We start from the raw sequence: 21,399 nt of genomic DNA on the forward strand, positions 1-21,399 counted from the left end.
AATATCTCTTATTAACAAATTGTGATCACTAATGGTTTGACAGTTAAAGGAAAAATATGATTTCCTATTGCGGAAAAGTTCTGCATTATGTCCTCCAGGAGACTCAATTCTTATATGGGTACAATCCAAGGTACCAAGAACGCCAGGAAATCGGTCCAATTGACTAAAACCATACATCACAGAGCGCACTTCTTCTCTTGTAGGAAATTTTATAAAGCAAAGAGACATGGATGCTATTATGTCTGATACATCACTGATGATTCGTTGTGCTGTTGTACGATGTACATTACTGTTGTCCCCAATAAGAATGTTGAATGCACCTGTTGCATATGCCCTTAAAGTAATCAAAAGTCTGTTTATCGGAGAAACAGGGTTATTCCGATCAGTAAGAAATGCTAACCTATCATTAATTTGATTTAATAACCACCACACTGTTTCTTTTGACAGACGAAATCTCTCTTCAAACTTCCTGTCACCATAATCTTCAAAAGGGTTTCCCCTTTCCACAATCAGTCCAACACGATTTAAATGGTCAAGGTATAACAAATCTTCCTCAATGCCATCCATAACATCAAAACGCGCTCCCATCTTAATAGCGTATGCTTCTAAAACCGCGGTTATGTCGAGAAAACCGGGAAAGAGCCCTGGTTAAATATAACCGCGGTCCATTCCCTCGTTTAACTTAGATTGATGTTGGTGCACCAGAATATTGCACTGAACAGGATTATATATCGACTTAACCGTGGTTAACTATTAATTGAGATTGGTGCACTCGGCCATTAGACAGTGATACTATAACAGCCTCATAGCCAATGATGCCCTGCTCTCCATGAATTGCGTCAAAAGTTTGAGCATGTTTGTAGTTAGCAGGTGTAAGATGTTGCCCTCAGGAGCCAGTTCTCTGACTAACTGGTCAAGATATATTTTCAGATAAGGCATTCAGAATATTTCACAAACTCTCCTCTACAACCTGCCCCAATCCCTCGAGTCTTCCAGCCTACAGCTGTCAAGATACAATCCCCACTAATATTACCAGGAAATTTACAAAGAACCTTTGTGTTTTCCCTGAAATAACTAACACCAAATATGGTACATTAACCACAAAATGCCAGTGTGTCTGTTTCACTTTCACTGTCATAATCACTTCACTAATATCTACATATTAGCATTTCAGATACCGTTACAAGAACAGTACACAGCAAAGGTCAAAATCATTACATAAAAGAAAATAATCGTGAGATTTGTTCCTCTAACAGACTTACAAAGTTGATATGGTGGATATACTGAAACTGTGACGAATTATGCACAACCTGATCACCTTAAAGGAAACCCAAATCATCTTGGAATGAAGCAATTTTTCACATTTACTATACTGACATTTTCAATCATAAATACATTAAGTCTGAATATTAGGACAGGTTGTGAAGTGAATCCTCAAGAGTCCACAACTGTGTCATCAAGGACACTGAATTTCCCAAAGTAAATGCACAACAACGGTCACTTTTTCACTTTTGATACTCTATTGATAATAATTTATTAATTGCAAGATAAACTAAAAACACTACAATTGGGAACATTTTGTATAAAAATGACAATAATAAGTTTGCTGTCAGTTTGTTGTGCTTCAGTCAAAATTCTCCTGGCAGCATTGTGATCATTTTCTCTTGTTGTTATTTGAGGTTATTATTGAAAATAATTAAACTACAAGATAAGCAACAGAAAAATGTCATTGGTAAAGAAAGAGTGCCTGCTTGGTTGAGAATATTTTGATACAACAAATTGTGACTTGAGTATCCTACAGCGATTCGAATTCTCTGCCCAATCTCAGTATCAGGTAAGAGATACTTGGGCTTCATATTCTGTCCACACCAGGGAGGGAGGGGGAGGGGGAGGGGGAGGGGGGAGGGGGGGGGAGGGAGAGGGAGAGGGAGAGAGAGAGAGAGAGAGAGAGAGAGAGAGAGAGAGAGAGAGAGAGAGAGAGAGAGAGAGAGAGAGAGGGGGGGGGGGGGGTTCTGCCACAGCTGCAGGTGTATCATCAAGTGCTGGCTATCAATGATGCAAGGGTGCCTTTAAATACCACAGCCCCACACTTGTCACTTCTTGTTATTCTGTGAAGGCTTCAATACATGCTATTAAGAGTGCAGTTATTGACTTCGCCTGTTTGTATTTTTAATTTCAGTTGCTTTCTGGACTTCTCGTACGCACTTAGCGATGATTTCATTAAAATCTGGACTTTGTTATTGGCTAGCTGTTCACTTTGTGAACTCCACCATTATCAACCACAGGAACCACTTGTTTGTTGCACCAGTCTCTGGTGTTAATTAATGCCTGTGTGAGTGGTGATGGAACTGTATTCTACTTATGCAGAGTAGGATAAAAAAGTATACCTGAGGACTTTCTCACTACAAACTATTCCAATGTGAAGTATGGATCCAGAGGTTCTTACGATGTGGCAGCAGTTGCAGCTAAAACAGTAACGATGACTGCTACAGCAACAGCAGCAGCAGCAGCAGCAGCAGCAGCAGCAAGAAAAATGGTGGAAATTCCAGCAGCAGCATGAACAGTAGTGGGAATTTTAACAGCAACAGCAGAAACTGCTGTTACAACTACTGCAAAAACAACAGCCAGAAGATGCAGGTTCATCAACTTCCCCTTTGCCATTCACTTGCTTTGATGAGGCACATGAGAGTTGGGAGGTCTATTTATATTGATTTGTTCTTCATTGCATGGCATGTCAAATAACCGGTGGAGAATGTCAGTGTGTGGTCGTATTGTTTTCTAATAACAAATTATACGAACTGGTGTAGAAACTACATCCACTATTGAACCCAAGTAGTTGGCACTTTTCTGATGGGGTTTGCTGACTGACTATGAAGGTCAATAAACCCATGTTGTTGCAGCTAGGCTCATTAAGCAATGTAAGCTATCCTATGGAGCATGGACTGCTAACCCGCAAGACTTAGTGTGATTTTTCCTGCAAACAGTGGTGATCATATGTGGAATCACTAATCCGTGACATCATTATATGGCTTGTGCCTGACAGAGAAGTTAGTGTGATGGATTTAGCATCATCTGATCCAAATCTGGGCAATGTGCTGAAAATTCCCAAAGCTCATGAAGTAACAGCATTAGCACAGGCTATGATTCACCATAAATTCTTGTGTCAGCTTTCTTAGTAGTAGTAGTAGTAGTAGTAGTAGTGACAATAGTCCCCATTGTGCCTACAATCAACTGATGACATCACATCAATGTCATCATCTGATTTACCAAGCAAGTGTTCATATGTTGACTCAGAATTCTGTAGTTACTGCAGTACTTAGGAATCCAAAACACCCATTATTGGTAGATATGGAAAAAAAACAAGAGTTCTGTTTGACACTGGTGTATACCATAGCAAATGTAAGCTCATACAACAGTTTCCTCACGATCACTGTCAAAGGTTCCCAGCAAACCCCGTGCCATTGAACTGTGTCCAGAATAAGACCCACAGCATCAAAGCTGTCCTTTCTGTGATGTCACCCGTTTTGTATGCAACAAACTGGGGTATGTAGCACGTGACTGCCTCAGCCGGTATGCGACATCTGTCAGCACGTTGCACGACATATTGACATTGTCTGTAGCGACAACAGACGGGATGTAAAAGCTCATGTTGCAGCTGGAAATTAATTGAACAACGGCATATTTCCAGTTGGACACAGGGATGTCCATGCATATGGTTAATGTAGACATGTAGCAGCACATGTGCTGCCAAGAGCTGTGGTACCCTCAGTGCAGAGTGGCGAAGTACAATGGCCAGTCTATTCTGTTGCAGCATCAAATTGTATTCGAAGCCAAATATAAAAATCTAGCATGGCAACTTACCCCGCTGATAATCAACTCTTGGATAACAGTTAACATTCCAGCTTACAAGAAGTGGTACCCAGTGGTGCGATCCCACTTTTTAAAACTATCTATATGGTGATGTAGGTTAAAATCATGTATCACACACTGCAGCCATTCACCCTGGTGGGTCCTTGTTTGTGAGTAATTGACGGGGGGAATCAGAATTTTGTGTGACACTCTTAAAGTGTTGAAAAAGTTGAGTTACGTAAGCTGGTTGCATGTATAATGGATAGGATAACTGCTTCACAAGCAAGAGGTTGTGGGTGCGAATCTCATCAGGTCAGAATTTTTGTGAATATGAATTTAATCACATTTATCTATTATAATATTCAATTATTTGAAAATTCTAGTTTATCAGTTAGAAAACAAAATACAAAATAATCTATATTTGTGCAATGGTGTGAAAAAATGTATTTTTGACACCAGACACACAATTTTATTTGCACAGTTATCATCACACAAACATTTCAAACATAAGCTAAACACCTATTGCACTATGGACAAAATAATGCAGTTGAAAAAAAAAAAAAAGATTGGTTTATAAGTAAAATGAAATTCAAGCAAAATGAGAAATAGATATAATGAATGCAATAATATGGACAAAAAATAGGGTGATAAAACAAAATAAATTAAATTGAAAGTAATACATAAAATTAATTAAAAAACACATGAACAAAGTTTTCAGGTGGAGAAAGAATGATAGGAAGAAAAATGAGAGCAAATGAAGGAGCTGACGATATAATTAAAATTACGTGACAAAGAAATGGAATTAAAAATTGCATTTAAATCAATTAACTGAATAAAAATAATGATCAAAGTCATTACGATAAGAAACGTTTCTAACCCACAACATCCTGCATGTGAAGCTGTAATCTTAGCTGTTATATCACACAACCAGACTTTATAATACAACATTTTTAACACTACTGAGCCATAAACAAAATTCCTATCTCAACCCCCCCCCCCCCCCCCCCCCCCAAAAAAAGAAAGTACTACCAGGTTGTGTAGCTGCACTGTGTGATAACTGGGATACATTACTATATAGACAGTTTCCAAAGTTCGATCGTGTTGCTGGGGACCTCCCCATGTTAGACACTTCTGCGCTTTTGTTTTCTGAATTTAAGAAAAAATGAATCTAGTTTCAACTGCATTGCCATTCACAGAACTCGATACATTATGTGTACAGTATAAGCAACTGTCTGAACCTGCATTCAGTTGTACAACAGATTTCCAAGCTCACGTATTGTTGAAGCAAACAGCGATGCTTAAGTTTTGTAGAGCACGTCCGGTGCCACCCACCATGTGCAAGCAGGCTAAGATGACACTAGATAGACTGCAAAGTATGGGTGTAATACTGTTACTTTCAGTTAAGATACGTCCACACAATACCTCTCTTTCCTTGTGCACTATTGCAGATAAACAGGAATGAAAGGGCATGCACAAAAATTTGTGCAAAAGCAGTCTGCTACAGATCTCCTTCTTTGGTTGAAAGCTTGTGTTGCATTTATTTCGATGAAAAGGTGATTATAACAAAAGCGATTGTAGGTAAAGAAGTATCTAGAGAGGTACAAGAAATACAATGTGATGACATCTTGTTTGCATATTTCTGAAGGAGGTCACAGTGAAAGTTTAGATTTTTGGCTCGGAAAACTGTAGCGATAAGGCTGACAATAACATTTTATTAGCTAGTAACTGGCGTCATACGTATGTACCAGTCTGAACTATTTATTTCGCATTTCAAACAAAGCATTTCAGTGCTTGTTCCTGAAAACTGTAAAATACTTAAGAGAGGTTCATAGTCATTGTGTGAAAGTTAGTTCTCTTTCAATGCTTCATTTGTGGTTTATTTAATTTAATACAGGGATGTAAGGGGTGAGAAATTATCATCCAAAAGCCATCTTCATCTGCACGTGGTGCACCCTGCTGTAAACTGGCATGGCTCTGGCAACCGAATGACTCACGGAGTAAGGAGCCCCATCTTCCATGCCAATGGCCTCCTTGGAGGGCGGACGAGCGGGTAGGGATTAGTGCATTAAGATAGCCTATGTCCTTGGGTTGAGAAATCATCCCTCAAGGTGGAAGATCCAATGATGGACAACGGCATAGGACACCAAGAGTAGGTGGGACTCTTTGAGAAGTGGTGAAGGCAACTCACCTAGAAGAAAGCTACTCTGATCACAAACTGGGTGGCTCAGAACCATGGATGGCAGCCCATCACTGAGCTTAGGCTCGGAAGGCCGATAATCTACCAGCCTTAAATTATGGGATCAAAGAAAAAGGGAAAAGAAAGTACTGCACGGATCAAAATGTTGACGACAATGGAATGGTTAATGGGATGCTTGGTTTGTGAATCGGAACTTGGAGTATTAGATCAATCATGACAGGAGGAATGAAGCAATTGGACACAGGACTAGGTAACTACAAATATCTTGTAGCAGCTATACAAGAAACAAGAATCCCCCAAGGAATCACAAATGTCGGAGATCACTACACACTATTCGCCAGCAATAAGCAACAACCAGATTGAACCTCTAGAGTGGGATTTGCTGTTCACAACAAGGTGTTCTCAGTGGTTAGTAAATGGATCCCAATAAATGATCGCATTTGTGCGATGATTCTGAAGGCATCACCATACATTTGCATTGTGCATTGTTAACTGTCATGCACCATCGGAGGACACAGATGATGAGATAAAGAGCCACTTTTATGCTGATTTGGAGGACACTATTGACAGACTACCGCAACACTCGATCCATTTAGTCCTGGGTGACCTCAATGCACACATTGGAAAAGAAAATGAATATCGTCCCACAATTGGGCTGAATAGCCTACACGAAGTGACCGACGATAACGGTGTTATGTTGATAAATTTTGCTGACCTTAGAAGAATGATCATTAGTAGCACCCACTTCCCACAGAAAGAAATACATAAAGCCGCATGAATATCACCAAATGGTAAGACAAAAAACAAGATTGATCATGCATTAGTGGATGGAAGGCATTGTGGATGCATCGAGCAAGTACAAACATACCGGAGTGCTGATATGAATTCAGACCACTTTTTACTAGTTTAGAGTATGTGTCTAAAACTCTCTATGAAACAGCAAAGGAAGAGAGAAGAAATAGTTCATCATGATAACGACAAACTCTCAAATGAGCAAGTGAGACAGCAACATCAAGATAGTCACTGGCTTGCTTTTGTCAACAGAGGCCCCGGATAATGTAGAAGGAATATGGACACAATTGAAGGCAGCGGTTATCCAGAGTGCAAAAGAAGAACCGAGATGACAACCTAAACCCAAAAACAAACCATAGTTTGATGATGAATGCCAATCAGCTGTTAAACACAGAATGGAGAAGAGATTAGTGGTTAAATCACCTGTCAGAAGATACACAAGCAACATTCGCGGAAGTGAGACAAGGGGAGACGACTGACAGACAGGCTCATTAGAAGGAAGAAAAGAAATTATGGAAAAAAAAAACTATTGGTGGCAGTTGAGGAATCCAAGAAAACACTGCACTCCTTTTTTACGTTGGCAGCTTTTGCTCAAGGTAATTATAAACAGCAAACTTTAATCCTAATAGATGAATAAGGGAATGTAGTACCTCCTACAGAGCAAGCAGATCCGTTTGGAAAGCATTTCAGGAAATTGCTAAATGTAGAAACCCCAGAAGGAAGTATAGAACAAGAATGGGAGTTAAATACAGAGGAAGCACTTGAACCTTCGATGGAAGAGGTAAGAACAACTGTAGAGTCACTCAAAAACAATAAAGCTCCCAGTGGTAGTGGTATTAGTGCAGAACTGGTTAGAAATGGAGGGGAAGTTTTATTGGAGACACTCAGATAGCTTATTGTCAAAATCTGGTCATCAGAGGAGATCCTAGTTGAATGGAAGAGAGCTATTATATGCCTAATTTTTAAAAAAGGTGATGCCATAAAAGTAGTCAATTATAGAGAAATCTCGCTACTTGAGATAGGTTATAAAGTCTTAACCTTCCTATTACTTAGTTGCCTGAAATCTGCCCTACAAATCATAGGACCATATCAATTTGGATTCATGGCAGGACACTCAACCATAGATCACATCTTTAGGCTACGACAGCTAATAGAAAAGTACTATGAATTTGATAGAGAATTACACCTCATATTTATAGAGTTCCGACAGGCCTATGACAGCATTAATCGGATGGTGTTATGGAGGATAATGCAGGAGTTGGGCATCACAAGAAAATACATCAAAGTGTTTGAAGCATCTTATACAGATACAAGCTACCAAGTATGGTTTGGAAACAAAATGTCAGAGCCTTTCACTATTCAGCACAGTTTGAGACAAGGAGATCCTTTGTCCCCAGTGCTATTCAACATTGCATTAGAAAAGGTACGACATGAAATTGGTAACGACAGGGAGATGGATATGACTGGAACTGACACAATCTTGGCCTTTGCTGATGATGTGGTGATTTGGGAGACTGACTCAATCAGATAGTGCCACTAGGTTCTTGAAAGAGGCAAGCAAAGTGGGATTAGTTGTCAATGACAAGAAAACCAAATATATGATCATGTCATACTGACAGTATTTCCCTACCACTATCAATATAGATGGACACAATTCTGAACGAGTAGAGAAATTTAAGTACCCGGGATCGATTTTATCTAATAAAAGTGAGGTTGTGAAAGAGGTTCAACAGGGAATAATTAATGATAATCGTGCCATCTTTAGTCTCAACAACTTATTCAAGTCACGCTTGGTCTCTCAAAACAGCAAGATCAAACTGTAGTGGACTGGCCAGACAGCCAATCCACTATGACTGTTAGCCGAAAGGCACGCGTTTAAGCTCACGCAGGCTGGCGTGAGGTCTGGAACAGGTCAGAGAAATAAAGACTAGCAAAACAGGAGGTAACTGGTAGAATACTTAACTTTAATCCATAATTGGAGAACATCGGTCTGACGGTACAGGCATCACAAGTTAAAATATCTACTGATAATGGCGCCTTGCTAGGTCATAGCAAATGACGTAGCTGAAGGCTATGCTAACTATCGTCTCGGCAAATGAGAGCGTATTTGTCAGTGAACCTTTCCTAGCAAAGTCGGCTGTACAACTGGGGCGAGTGCTAGTATGTCTCTCTAGACCTGCCGTGAGGCGGCGCTCGGTCTGCAATCACTGACAGTGGCGACACGCGGGTCCGACGTATACTAACGGACCGCGGCCGATTTAAAGGCTACCACCTAGCAAGTGTGGTGTCTGGCGGTGACACCACACGAACTTTACATGGCACTGGTAAAATCGATTCTGTTGTATGGCTGAGAGACATGGGATACTTCACAAACACTTAAAGAGTGTATTTGAAATGAAAGTGCTCATAAAGATATATGGGGCTCCGTTCAACAGAGAAAATGGAAGATGGGAAAGGAGGCAAAAAGAGGACTTGTACCAACGTTTTGGGAAAGCTGACGTTGGTAGGACCATCAGAGAATGTCGACTCCAGAGGTTGGGAAATCTCTGGAAAGCTAGAGAATCTATCCCCAATCGAGTGTTCAATTCCCAGCTGATTGGAAGACGTCCAAGAGGTTGTTCAGGGACTAGGTGGAAAGACAGGGTGATGAGGATGTTGCAGAAGGTAGAACCAACAGCATCCCTGGAAGATGCAATGGACAGAAGGAAGTGGAACAACATCTGCCAGGAATACCTGCAACTGTGATCAGGACAATGCTCCTTCCAGTGTCACTGATCTCTGTATAGTGTGTTATTATGGTTTGTAATAGTTCTTTTGCTTTCGGTTATGGGCCTTTATAGCCTGTTATGTACAATAAATGATAATGATGATGATGATTTAATTTAATAAAAAAGTTGTGTACACAACTTTTTTTTTTTAATTTCAAAGATACCAGAATCCACTGGAATGGAGGTTGTGTTTTACAATTTTGTACTTTTTGCTTCATCAATATCCTTCATTTCTATTTCTAGAAATTTGTACTGAGCGAGGTGGCGCAGTGGCTAGCTCACTGGACTCTCATTCAGGAGGACGATGGTTCAATTGTGCGTCCGGCCATCCTGATTTAGGTTTTCCGTGATTTCCCTAAATCACTCCAGGCAAATGCCGGGATGGTTCCTCTGAAAGGGCACAGCTGATTTAATTCCCCATCCTTCCCTAATCAGATGAGACCAATGACCTTGTTGTCTGGCCTCCTCCACCAAACAACCTAACCCAACCCCTAGAAATTTGTTGATGAGCTACACATATCCAATCATTTCTTTTGTTTAGATGTCAGGCTTCTCAGTAGTTGTTCTATTAAGTCACCGTAGAATGAATATTTGTCCACAGTTTTCACATACATTTCTCATAAATTTCTGGCTTATTCTTCTCTGTTTTCCTACTTCGAAACTTGTGGTATCTTATTCTTTACAATAATATGATCAGAGACCTTCTATGTTATACCTGTTGCACACACTTCATATTTTTATTCAATCTGTACAAGCAGCTTTCCTTATGACATTTCTTTGTCTGCAATCCTCTATAAAATTAAGCATGCTTCCTTTGGAATCAACAGGCATTATTACACATAAATTGCTTCATAGCGTAACCTCAACATACTACACAACAAAACACACATGGGCCTCAGCTGCTAAAAAGCACAGAGATTCCCACTAAAGGTGGGAAGCAATGCACTTAACACATGGCCTCCACTTCCAGGAAGTTACAAATGCATGAATTTATGAGCATGCACAAAGTTGAAGAAAAAAAAGGCATCGTGTGAATGCACCTTTAAGAAGCCAAATAGATCACTTAAAATTTGTGGTGATTTTAAGTCTACCATTAATGCTGAAGCAAATGTTTATCTGTATCATATTCCTAGCCCTGATGAATTGTTATCAGAATGTGGATGTGGCTATTATTTTTCAAAGATGGATCTAGCTGATACCTACTTTCAATTTTCTGTAGGTGATCAGTTGGAACATTTTTAGTGATTAATACACAATTTGGCAGGTGTCATTATAATATTTTACCATTTAGGGTCACAAGTGCACCTGTGATATTTCAGATATGTCTCAAGCAACTCCTCCAAAGTATCCTCCACTACGTTAATCATTTACATGACTTGCTAATTATCAGGGCCACGTGGGAGGAGAACATGCACAATCTTCAGATACTGTTTGAGTGCCTCAAAGTCCATTGTCCACATTGTCACCTCGACAAATGTAGTTTCTTTAAGCCAAGTTTAAAGTACCCCAGCACACATATTAAGTAAAAATGGGTTCATGCCCACACAGGATCATGTGGTCACAATCACTACCTGATCAGCTCCCACGAACCTCAAAGATGTACGGCTGCTCCTGGGCAAAATATATTCTTATGCAAAATTCATTTGCAACATAGCCCAGATCTCCCATCTGCATTATCTACTGCATAAAAAAGGTGTTACATCTAAGTAGTCAAAGCCATGCCAGAAAGCTTTCTTGCAACTTAAAAAATGCCTTAGGGCCTCTTGTTTAGCAATGTTCCATATGGGTAAATGTTTAACGCTTCTCACTGACACGTCAAATTGTGGCATTGGTGCAATGCTGTTAAACCCCAATGGAGGATTCTACATCTACATAGGTACTCCGCAAGCCACCATACGGTGCATGGTGAAGGTACCCTGTACCACCACTTGCCATTTTCTTGTTCCACTCGCAAATGGACAGAGGGAAAAATGAGTGTGTATACGCCTCCTTACAAGCCCTAATTTCCCGCATTTTATCTTCATGGTCCTTAAGCACAATGTATGTTGGTGGCAGTACAATCGTTTTATAGCTACCTTAAAATGCTGGGTGTCTAAATTTTCTCAATAGTGTTTCTCGAAAAGAATGTCGCCTTCCCTCCAGATTCCCATTTGAGTTCACGGAACATCTTCGTAAAACTTACATGTTGTTCGAACCCATTGCTAACAAATCTAGCAGCCTGCCTCTGAATTTCTTCAATGTCTTCCTTCAATCTGACCTGGTATAGATCCAAAACACTCAAGAAGTACTCAAGAATAGGTCATACCAGCATCCTACATGCTGTTTCCTTTACAGGTGAACCACTCTTTCCTAAAATTCCCCCAATAAAGCAAAGGCAACCATTCACCTTCCCTACCACAGTTCTCACTTGCTCATTCTATCTCATATCGCTTTACAATGTTACGCCCAAATATTTAAATGACTCGACTTTGTCAAACAGGATGCTAAAGTGCGCATCACTTATGTTGGCGGCCGAGTTTAGGTTCGTTCTGCGCATCTGACGTCACAAAACACAGTCAGCCAATGAACACAGAATGACGTTGCCACATCTCGACTGCAGTGCAGAGCATGGGCGAGTGTCTTCAGTTTTAGAAACGTTCAGTCATAAATAACGTAATAGAACAAAAGCAATGTCTTGATAGCAGACATTCTTTTATAGAAAGTTTGGAAAAAGCATTCTTTATACCAATTGCTTCATATTCTATTGATTAATTAAACCAAACAAGCAATAACACTCCTAATTCAGGCGATAGCAAGGAAAGGTGTTTGTATCACTCTCACGAACCCCTTTTTCGCAATAAAGAACAGCGGTAATTGTTTATTTCCTATTGTACTTCGATGAAGCGTGAGTAATTCATAGTCATACCAACAGTGTTTGTCAGTATTTTGCGTGACGTGTTATAGTCCTCATGACGTTATGTAGTCAGACGAGGTGCGTTAGCGTAACGGTTAAGGTGTTGGGCTGCTACGCGAGAAGTTATGAGTTCAAATCTTGTGCGGTGCTTAATATTTTCATTATTAAAGAACAATATCGAAGTGCCTTACTTCACAAATTATATTCGTTTGAATGCAATTTTTTGAAATTTCTAGTGCTTTGTCTTTTCATTAACCCTTTCGCTGCTGCAGACACGTGCTCACCGCATTCCGCGCTGTGCGCGATTTTGTCATCACTGCACTGCTCGCCTGTGCAGACACATGGTGTTCCCACTGCTTTGACACACTTATCATTCGATTTAACAAAAACTATTTGGCCCAAAAATGTGATTTTTACACGTCTTCTTGACTGATACCTTCCCCCCATAAATGACTTAATTTTGTTTCGATATCCAACGCAGTTATTATGCAGCATTAAATGTAGTAAACCATTGCACGAAATTTTGAAGAGTTTGCAGAGGTAGAAGTCCATAGCGTATACTTTCCGTATGGTCGATTTTAGTTGCCACAATGTTGAGAATGAAATGTGGACAAGATACCTAAATTTCATATAAAATTTACTGTATAACAATATCTCATTTAATTTAAGTACGACATAGGTGTCGTATGTAATATTGAGAAATATTCCGTCTTTCGCGACTGTAATAAAAGTATTATTTACACCGGACGCGTTTGGCTTTATTTTAAAGCACTTCAATCAAGGAAAGGTATGGCACATACACAATGGTACTCATGTTCTCTTTCTTGTTTTTGTTCCACAGTCGCAATTTTACCAATGGAACTGAAATATATTCCTCTTCTGCAACTGTAATAAGGGGCTTATTTAGACCAGACGCGTTTCTCTCTTTTGAAGCATCTTCAGTGGACAGTATTTTGTCTCCTCCATTGCCAAGTCACCTTTCGTAGTTTTGTGCTGCGGTAACACAATATTCAACGTTTGTGTTGGCAGATCAGTGTTGTAGCAAATAAATGATGTTTGTGTGTGCCACACACAAAAATTATATTTGACATAGCTCAGAGCACTTCACTGATAGACGGTATATTCAAGTCCTAATGTTTTTGTAACTCCACAGTTTTGTTTAATGTATTTTGTCTACTTTCTTTTGATTAACTGAAGTGCTTTAAAATAAAGCCAAACGTGCTCAGTGTAAATAAAACTTTTGTTACAGTCGCGAAAGACGGAATATTTCTCAATATTACATACGACACCTATGTGGTACTCAAATGAGCTATTGTTATACAGTAAACTTTATATGAAATTTAGGTATCTTGTCCACATTTCATTCTCAACATTGTGGCAACTAAAATCGACCATACGGAAAGTATACTCTATGGACTTTTACCTCTGCAAACTCTTCAAAATTTCGTGCAATGGTTTACTATATTTAATGCTGCATAATAACTGCGTTGAACATCGAAACAAAATTAAGTCATTTATGGGGGGAAGGTATCAGTCAAGAAGATGTGTAAAAATCTAATTTTTGGGCCAAATAGTTTTTGTGGAATCGATTGATAAGGGTGTCAAAGCAGTCGGAACACGATGTGTCTGCACAGGCGAGCAGTGCAGGAATGCAGGGAACACATCTTTGTAGCAGCGAAAGGGTTAATGCAGCCGTGGTGGCTTTACTTCATGAACTGCGCGCTCCCCCCTAAACGTAAGCTTGCGAACTATGCTATACTATGGCGCTGCTTCTATTGGCGCGTGCGTCGTGTGCAACTGGCATCACAGCAATCTCCCGCATCTGGGCGGGCATGCGCGAGCCGCCAAGATAAAAGAATTGAACTATAGTAATACTGCATCTGAATATTATAGGTTTGTTTTTCATACTCATCTGCATTAACTTACATTTTTCCACATTTAGGGCTAGTTGTCATTCATCACACAAACTGGAAATTTTGTTGTTGTTGTTGTTGTTGTCGTCTAGTATCTTCCTACAATCACTCAACTTCAACACCTTACCGCACACAACGGCATCATCAGCAAACAACTGCAAATTGATGCCCACCCTGTCCTCCAAATCATTTATGTATATAGAGAACAGCAGTAGTCCTGGCACACTTCCCTCAGGCACTCCTGATGATACCTTATCTCTGTTGAGCACAGTATACTGGGTTCCATTATTTAATAAGTCTTTGAGCCACTCACATATCTGTGAACTCATTCTTTTGTCAACAGCCTGGAATGGGACACCATGTCAAATACTTTCTGAAAATGTACAAATATGGAACATGCCTGTTGCCCTTCATCCATAGTTTGCAGTATATCATGTGAGAAAAGGGCAAGGTGAGTTTTGTACGAGCGATGCTTGCTAAAAACATGCCGATTCTTAGCCATAAGCTTCTCAGTCTCAAGAAAGTTTATTGTATTCAAACAGAGAGTATGTTCAAGGATTCTGCAGCAAACAGAAGTTTGGGATATTGATCTGTAATTTTGCGATTCAAAGCACCTCTCTCTCCCCATCCTTGATAAAGTCGGCACAAGTGGAGTCACTTCCGATTCCAAGTGCTGTTTACTAGGGGGGGTGGGGGGGGTGTTTAATATATGACAGTGATTCAGATTCTCCATACAGCCAGAGTGGAGGACACCTCTCATACTTCAGCTTTATATTCTGTCTGGCTGCAACTTGCTCCCATGGAGGGTGTTGCCGCAGCCACAGGCATGTCACGTAGGGCCACACACCGATGCCACGCAGCCTGTAAATACAATGGCCCCACAGTTAGTTCATGCTATTCTACAGAGCCTTCAACTGTGCTAATATTAATAAAGTTACTGACCTTGACTGTTTAACATTTTTGATTCAGACTGCTTCCTGAACTGATTGTACACACTTACAATGATTTTGCTACATACTGGACTGTTTGCCACATGCTGTTCGCTCTGCGAATTCTGCCGTCATTGACTTCGGCTAGTCTCAGGCATTACAACCAATCTTCTACCTATGCAGAGTAACAAAGGACAGTGAAAATAGTAAGTCTGCTGTTTGTTGAGTTGATTTCAAATTTCTTGTGACAGACAAGCAAAAAAAGTAGGTATTTACCAAAGTCTCAGCTTGTCTTTTATTCCTTTGTTTTAAATTGTTTTATCACACAGATCAACAAGTTGTTTGTCCATAGATATGATTGTCAATGTCGTTAAGTAGGTACCTATCTACCAAATACTTGGTTCAGTTAAACTTGTTTTGGATGTGCAGTTGTTTTTGTGAAAAGTAGTTTTAAAAACCACTTAAACTAGCAAAAAAAAAAAACCTAACCCACCTTATGCCCAACGAATTTACCACGCAAGGTGGCTCAGTGTTTAGAAAATGGTTCAAGCCTCCCTCTGAGCATCCAGGTTTAAGTTTTCCATGAATTCCCTGAAGTGCTCAAGGCAAATGCCAGGATGTCCCTTTGAAAGGGCACAGCCAATTTCCTCCACCATTCTTGACACAATCCGAGCTTGTGTTCCATCTCTAATGATCCTGATGTCAATGGGACGTTAAACCCAATCTTCCTTCTTTCCTCCCTCAACGAACTTTATTTTTTTAAATTTTTATTTTTTGTCTCACAGGTACTTCAGCTATGAAAAATCACTTGAAAATGAAACATTCAGATAAATTCCAAGCACTTAATATAAGTACAGCCACTGCTGTTTCTACACTGTCTTTGTCTTTAACCCAATTCTTGGGGTAAGTTCATCTTTAACAATAACAAAAAAAGCAACTAACTATGTTAGAAGCATTTGACAGGAAATTGCTTCAGGACATAAATGAAGCAAAAACCATAAAATATCACTACTTTATAAAACAAATAATTACATTTGACATGAGCTGTTATCTACCATAGAACCGAGCTGATTTGCAAGACTGCTAGAGCAAGCTTTATTCAACTATAAAATGTCAAACCATACTTCTGATGTATGGACCTGTTTGCATAACAGTTTCCACCAAGCTTCACAGCTCACTGGTTTTTCTTGTGAATTACAGCTGAAACACTGAGTTCTTGCTGTGAAACCTTTTCTAGGTTCTCACACTGGGGAAAATAGTACTATTGCAATTCAATGGAATATCAACCAAAGCAAAATATGTTTACTCATTCATGGCATTAACATGGCAAAAGATGTTTGAGTGGCTGAACATGATTCTGCTAGATGTTTCATGCATTTCCTTCAGAGGGTTATAACTGAGTCACTGACGGTCCAGTCTGAAGAAACAGGAATGATCACTACTAGTCAATGTCTCATAACACACTTCAATCATTCAAGACTAACTCAAGAAAAACTGTTGGCAGTTCAACGGGATTTAAATTCACCAAAGCATCAGGCGCTGCAAGGTAAGCCAGAAAAGCAAATTACTTGTTAGAAGCATTAAAAAGGATCCAAATTCACCAAACCATTAGGTGATGCAAGATATGACAGAAAAGCAATTGGCTATGTTAGATATCAGCAGAAGACAGAATGCCGCCTTTTACACAGAGAGCACCTTTTGGACCAAAAATGTTGCTGTATGTGTCTGATCACGATATGCTTCCTAATTTGACATCCTGCAGTGATGCTTGATGTGGGAGTGAATTAAGCTTTTGGAGCCCATTGAAGAAATAACAAATATAAGTTTTGGTCATTCGGCATATCCGAGATAATACCATATAATGTGGCATTAAGTAAGTATTTATGTAAGGAGTGATAGAGAAAATACTCCCCTACTTCCAACACATGAGAGCCTTGTTGGAACCTAAATTAACAAGTTGTTTCAACTCCTTAAAATTAAGATCCAAATTTTTTGATCGTAGCCTTTTCAGTCCAAGATTCAAGACAAACTGTATAGTGGTTGTGGAAGCTGAAAGAGTTTAACAGAATAACCTGCCACCATCACATCACCCTCCTTTGCATAAAATTTCAATCCACCTGTTCCACCACTTCCACACATACATCTATGGTTATAATTAAACTTTCCCTATTTAACATGTTATAACACGGAAACTAATTACTATATGAGTACCAAACATGGTAGCATTAATGTCCAAAGTATGGGATGCATGATTTCCATGCACCACAGTGGCACCATCCAGTTCCAACTATGGCCACCAGGTGCCATGATCAGTCATTGTGATTCAAAGTCTCACACACCTGACCAGTCGCAGTGCACTTGTTGACATGTCAACATGAGCTCTGACAAAAGGAGCAGGGCAATTATTGGTGAAGCTCCATTATCAAAACAACAGTAATGCTGCAGCTGCACTTCGAGAATATCGCCGGCAGAAAGGATTACGGAAGGGTCCTCTTTCTCCACCTGCTGTGCAGAGCACGAAGAAGAAGTCTGAATCAAATGGACAACTGGGCATTGCTCCAGGAAGAGGTCGATGACCAGTTGCACCGCAGGTGGTTGATGAAATCGCTACTGCTATGGTAAACAACGGTAGTGCGCATGCGCATGCAGTGTCACAAAAGTTGAACATCCCATGATCCACTGTATGGAAGATGTCTTTTACCATTCTCAATTGGTATCTGTACAAGATTCATATCATACAGCAGCTTGCATCACAAGATGTGTTGACTTCACTCTCCACTTTCTCGCAAGGATTGAAGTTGACCAGGGCTGACCCTGGATCATCCTATGGAAAGACGAAGCTCATTTTTCTCTGATGGGTGAGTTGCACACATAGAACTGCCAAGTGTGGGGATCTTTACCTCCAGTCACTGTGCATGAAATTCCTCTATTTGGTGAACGTGCCACCATACGGTGTGCCTTCATGGCTATGTTCATCATTGGCCCATTCGTTTTTGAACAGGTTGGTGCTCAAGGTCCAAAGACATGCTGCGCAGAATGCAATCCCGTGCTTTCAGACTCTTCTGGACACTGATGGGTGCCATATTAAGCTGCTTTTGTAGTAGTAATGGTACTGGTATGATGTACCATAGCAGCACATTAAAAGTGTTTCAACTGAGTTTATTCTGCATTATTTCTCTTCCCCTTGTCCTTAACATTAATGCAACCAAGTCTGGTATGTATTAAATAGGGAAAGTTTAATTATAACCACCCAGTATTTAGCCTTTCTTGGAACACACCACTTCCAATTTCTCACAACATTAAATCATCCAGAAACACCATTGACTCCTTAACTTCATCTCCTATTCGCATTGCCATTACTGCCATCTCATCTGTAAAGGCGATGAAAAGTAGAAGGGATAGAAGAAAGAAGTAAAATATTAAAAGTTTAATCCTGCTGCAGCTTACTATAAGTAAAAGTTCAGGATAAGCCAATTTTTATTTCACGATATCTGCTTTGGAACACTTCCTTAACATGGAATTAACCATTTTATTATCTGTTAGTTTCTAAGGTTCCACTAACCTAAAAGATCATTGGATATAAAGCATTAGCAAAGTTAATGGCAATGTAGAGGAAGCGATCCACTGTAGTTTCATTCAATTTATTACAGATATTATGAGACTGTCTTACGAGTTACTATATCCTTTACAATCGGCACCCCTGAAGTTCAATTCATACCATATGTTAAACCAATAACCTCAACTACAGACAGCACATGCTTACTGTCATGAAGTTACAAATTTTTCAGATAGAACTTTTCAGCAGCAGTGTGAAAGCTTTGCAAATCCATTCCATCAAAAGGAATCAATCTCTTTTTCTAGTGTTATTTATTTATCATTTAGTAGGATTAAACTGCCGTATCATGTCATGTGTCACATTATCAATTAAAATGAAAACTGATTTATCTAATATCATGTAAACAATCCAACATTCTATTACCTTTACAGGATGGATTAATTAATGCTAAAGAAAGTCTGTGACACTTGCCTGTAGCTGTGTTTGCTGGACATCACTCTTTGACTTGGTACCAATCAAGAGTGAATCTGTAATTTTTCTAGTGCTATGTCCACGATACAATGCTTGAATTCGGGTAGCAGCTCTCTCTCTTTTTTCATGTTCAACAGCACGCTTGAATAGCTCCGCAGCAGCACCTATCATAACATCAGAGATCATTAACATACTGTCACTGGCTGCAAAATATGCACAGCTGTCACTCACCAAGCCACTTAATATTCAGCATGTGATATGCAAGCATTAAAAAGTAAGTACTAACCAGTCAAAGCTGAATTGTGAACAATGATTAATGAGTCTCTCTGAAATGAGGTTTGTAAGTCTTATATAGGCATATGAGACCACCTATAGACCTTTTTTGAGAAATATTATTAAAGTGACAATTTTACAATAAGTAACTAATTTATCATTTATAGCAACTGCTTAGATACTCAAACATTTCTATTAATGCTAACTATGTATGTACAAACTGTGTAAGTAACAGCACCACAGTTGCACAGGTTTCTGTTTGCTCTCCTTCAGCTTCCTGTTATGAAAGTGAACATATCAGAAAAGATCCCTGATCATAATGAAACACAATCAAAATACACATAGAGATTGGTTGGACTAAAAAATTTGATTCTTCAAAATTGAACAGAAAAATTTCTGTTGCCATCAGGACAGAATTCTTTTACAATCAGGTAATAGCTATAAGCACCTTCAGCGGTTCAAGATATCCACATTGTAAGATACTGACAGCACACACTGATAATGTAATGAAATACACTGTGGAATGTTTTCAACATAGTGATAAACCTTGAAGAAATAATAATGTCATTCACAGTCCTAGTCTTCTTAGCATCTCAGACCCACAGCTCTTAATTCACAGATAAATTTGGTTTAGGAAAGAAGATTACTAACACCAAATGATACAGGTGCAATATAAAAACTCACTGCCCTAACCACAATGAAATACTTTGTAATGGTAGTGATTGATGGGTCACAGCCTTATAGGGCTGTTTCTGCTGATTGTTAATTTCCATACAGTCATATAATGGCCTGGTATGCAAGAGAACATTGTCTCCTCTCCTGATACTGGGGAGGAGGAATAGGGAGTACTAGACACAATGGACTATTGAAGCTGCTCAACAGCATACAGAGTTCAGCGAATACATGAAAGTAGTGAAAATCTCTATTGTATTAAGTCCCTTCTGTTCTAGCCTGTAACACAGCATACGAGATGACTACTATACTTTGTATGCAGATCTGTCATGAATGAAAAGCACAATTGTTGCACATATTACTCTATTACTTTCCTTGGTGCTAAAGAGAGATTGCAATATCCACCTCTTAAAAGCAACCTTAAACATAAAAGGTATGTGACTGATTGTAAACATTACTCCTAGACTTCTCAATAAAACTAGGAAATATGCAGTTTCCCTGCATTTAAAAATGCTAACAGTAATCACACTTTGTTAGCCTAATACTTCCTTTTCTAGTCACCACACTGTGGACAACTTTTAACACTTCAGATTTGTCTTTTCCTAACAGTCACTTTCTCCCATTACTTCCAACAAAATTTTCCTGCCACCATAACCATGGCTGTGTTGGACTTCCCATTGCACTGCAGTTGTTTTTGCTGGAACTTGCTATATGAATGTACTGGGACAGCAGTTGTGGACATGAAACAGTTATGAGAATTTTAATGAAATTTACAAGTAAACCTACCCAAAGGATACACTTTCATTCTGATTGGCTCTGACAAGGTTGTTCTGTAAAGCAAATGTGTTTATATGACCATTAAGGGATAACAAATCCCCTCGAAAAAAACTTGAGTTTAATACTCCTGAATGAATAATGTTGCAGCGCTAACAGGTACACTTAAAAAAACTTCAAATAAAATTTCTATGGTTTTTAATGTACATTACAATGGTGCATCAATATTTTATCAAAAAAAGTCATTTTTTTTAAATCTCTACCCCCCACCCCCCACACACACTATTTTGTCATTCATTTTGACATCTGACT

At 39.3% G+C, this 21,399-nt stretch overlaps 1 protein-coding gene across 1 annotated transcript in view; it reads right to left on the reverse strand.

Annotated features, from left to right (window-relative positions):
* The window catches only part of LOC126481187 (uncharacterized), a 402,240-nt gene that overhangs the window by 290,569 nt on the left and 90,272 nt on the right, over window positions 1-21,399 (reverse strand). The window contains exon 10 of the mRNA XM_050104775.1: window positions 19,369-19,532. Coding sequence (XP_049960732.1) covers window positions 19,369-19,532 — 164 coding nt within the window. The remainder of the gene's footprint in view (window positions 1-19,368; window positions 19,533-21,399) is intronic.

This window comes from Schistocerca serialis, chromosome 5 (genome assembly GCF_023864345.2).
Source record: "Schistocerca serialis cubense isolate TAMUIC-IGC-003099 chromosome 5, iqSchSeri2.2, whole genome shotgun sequence".
NCBI lineage: Eukaryota > Metazoa > Arthropoda > Insecta > Orthoptera > Acrididae > Schistocerca > Schistocerca serialis.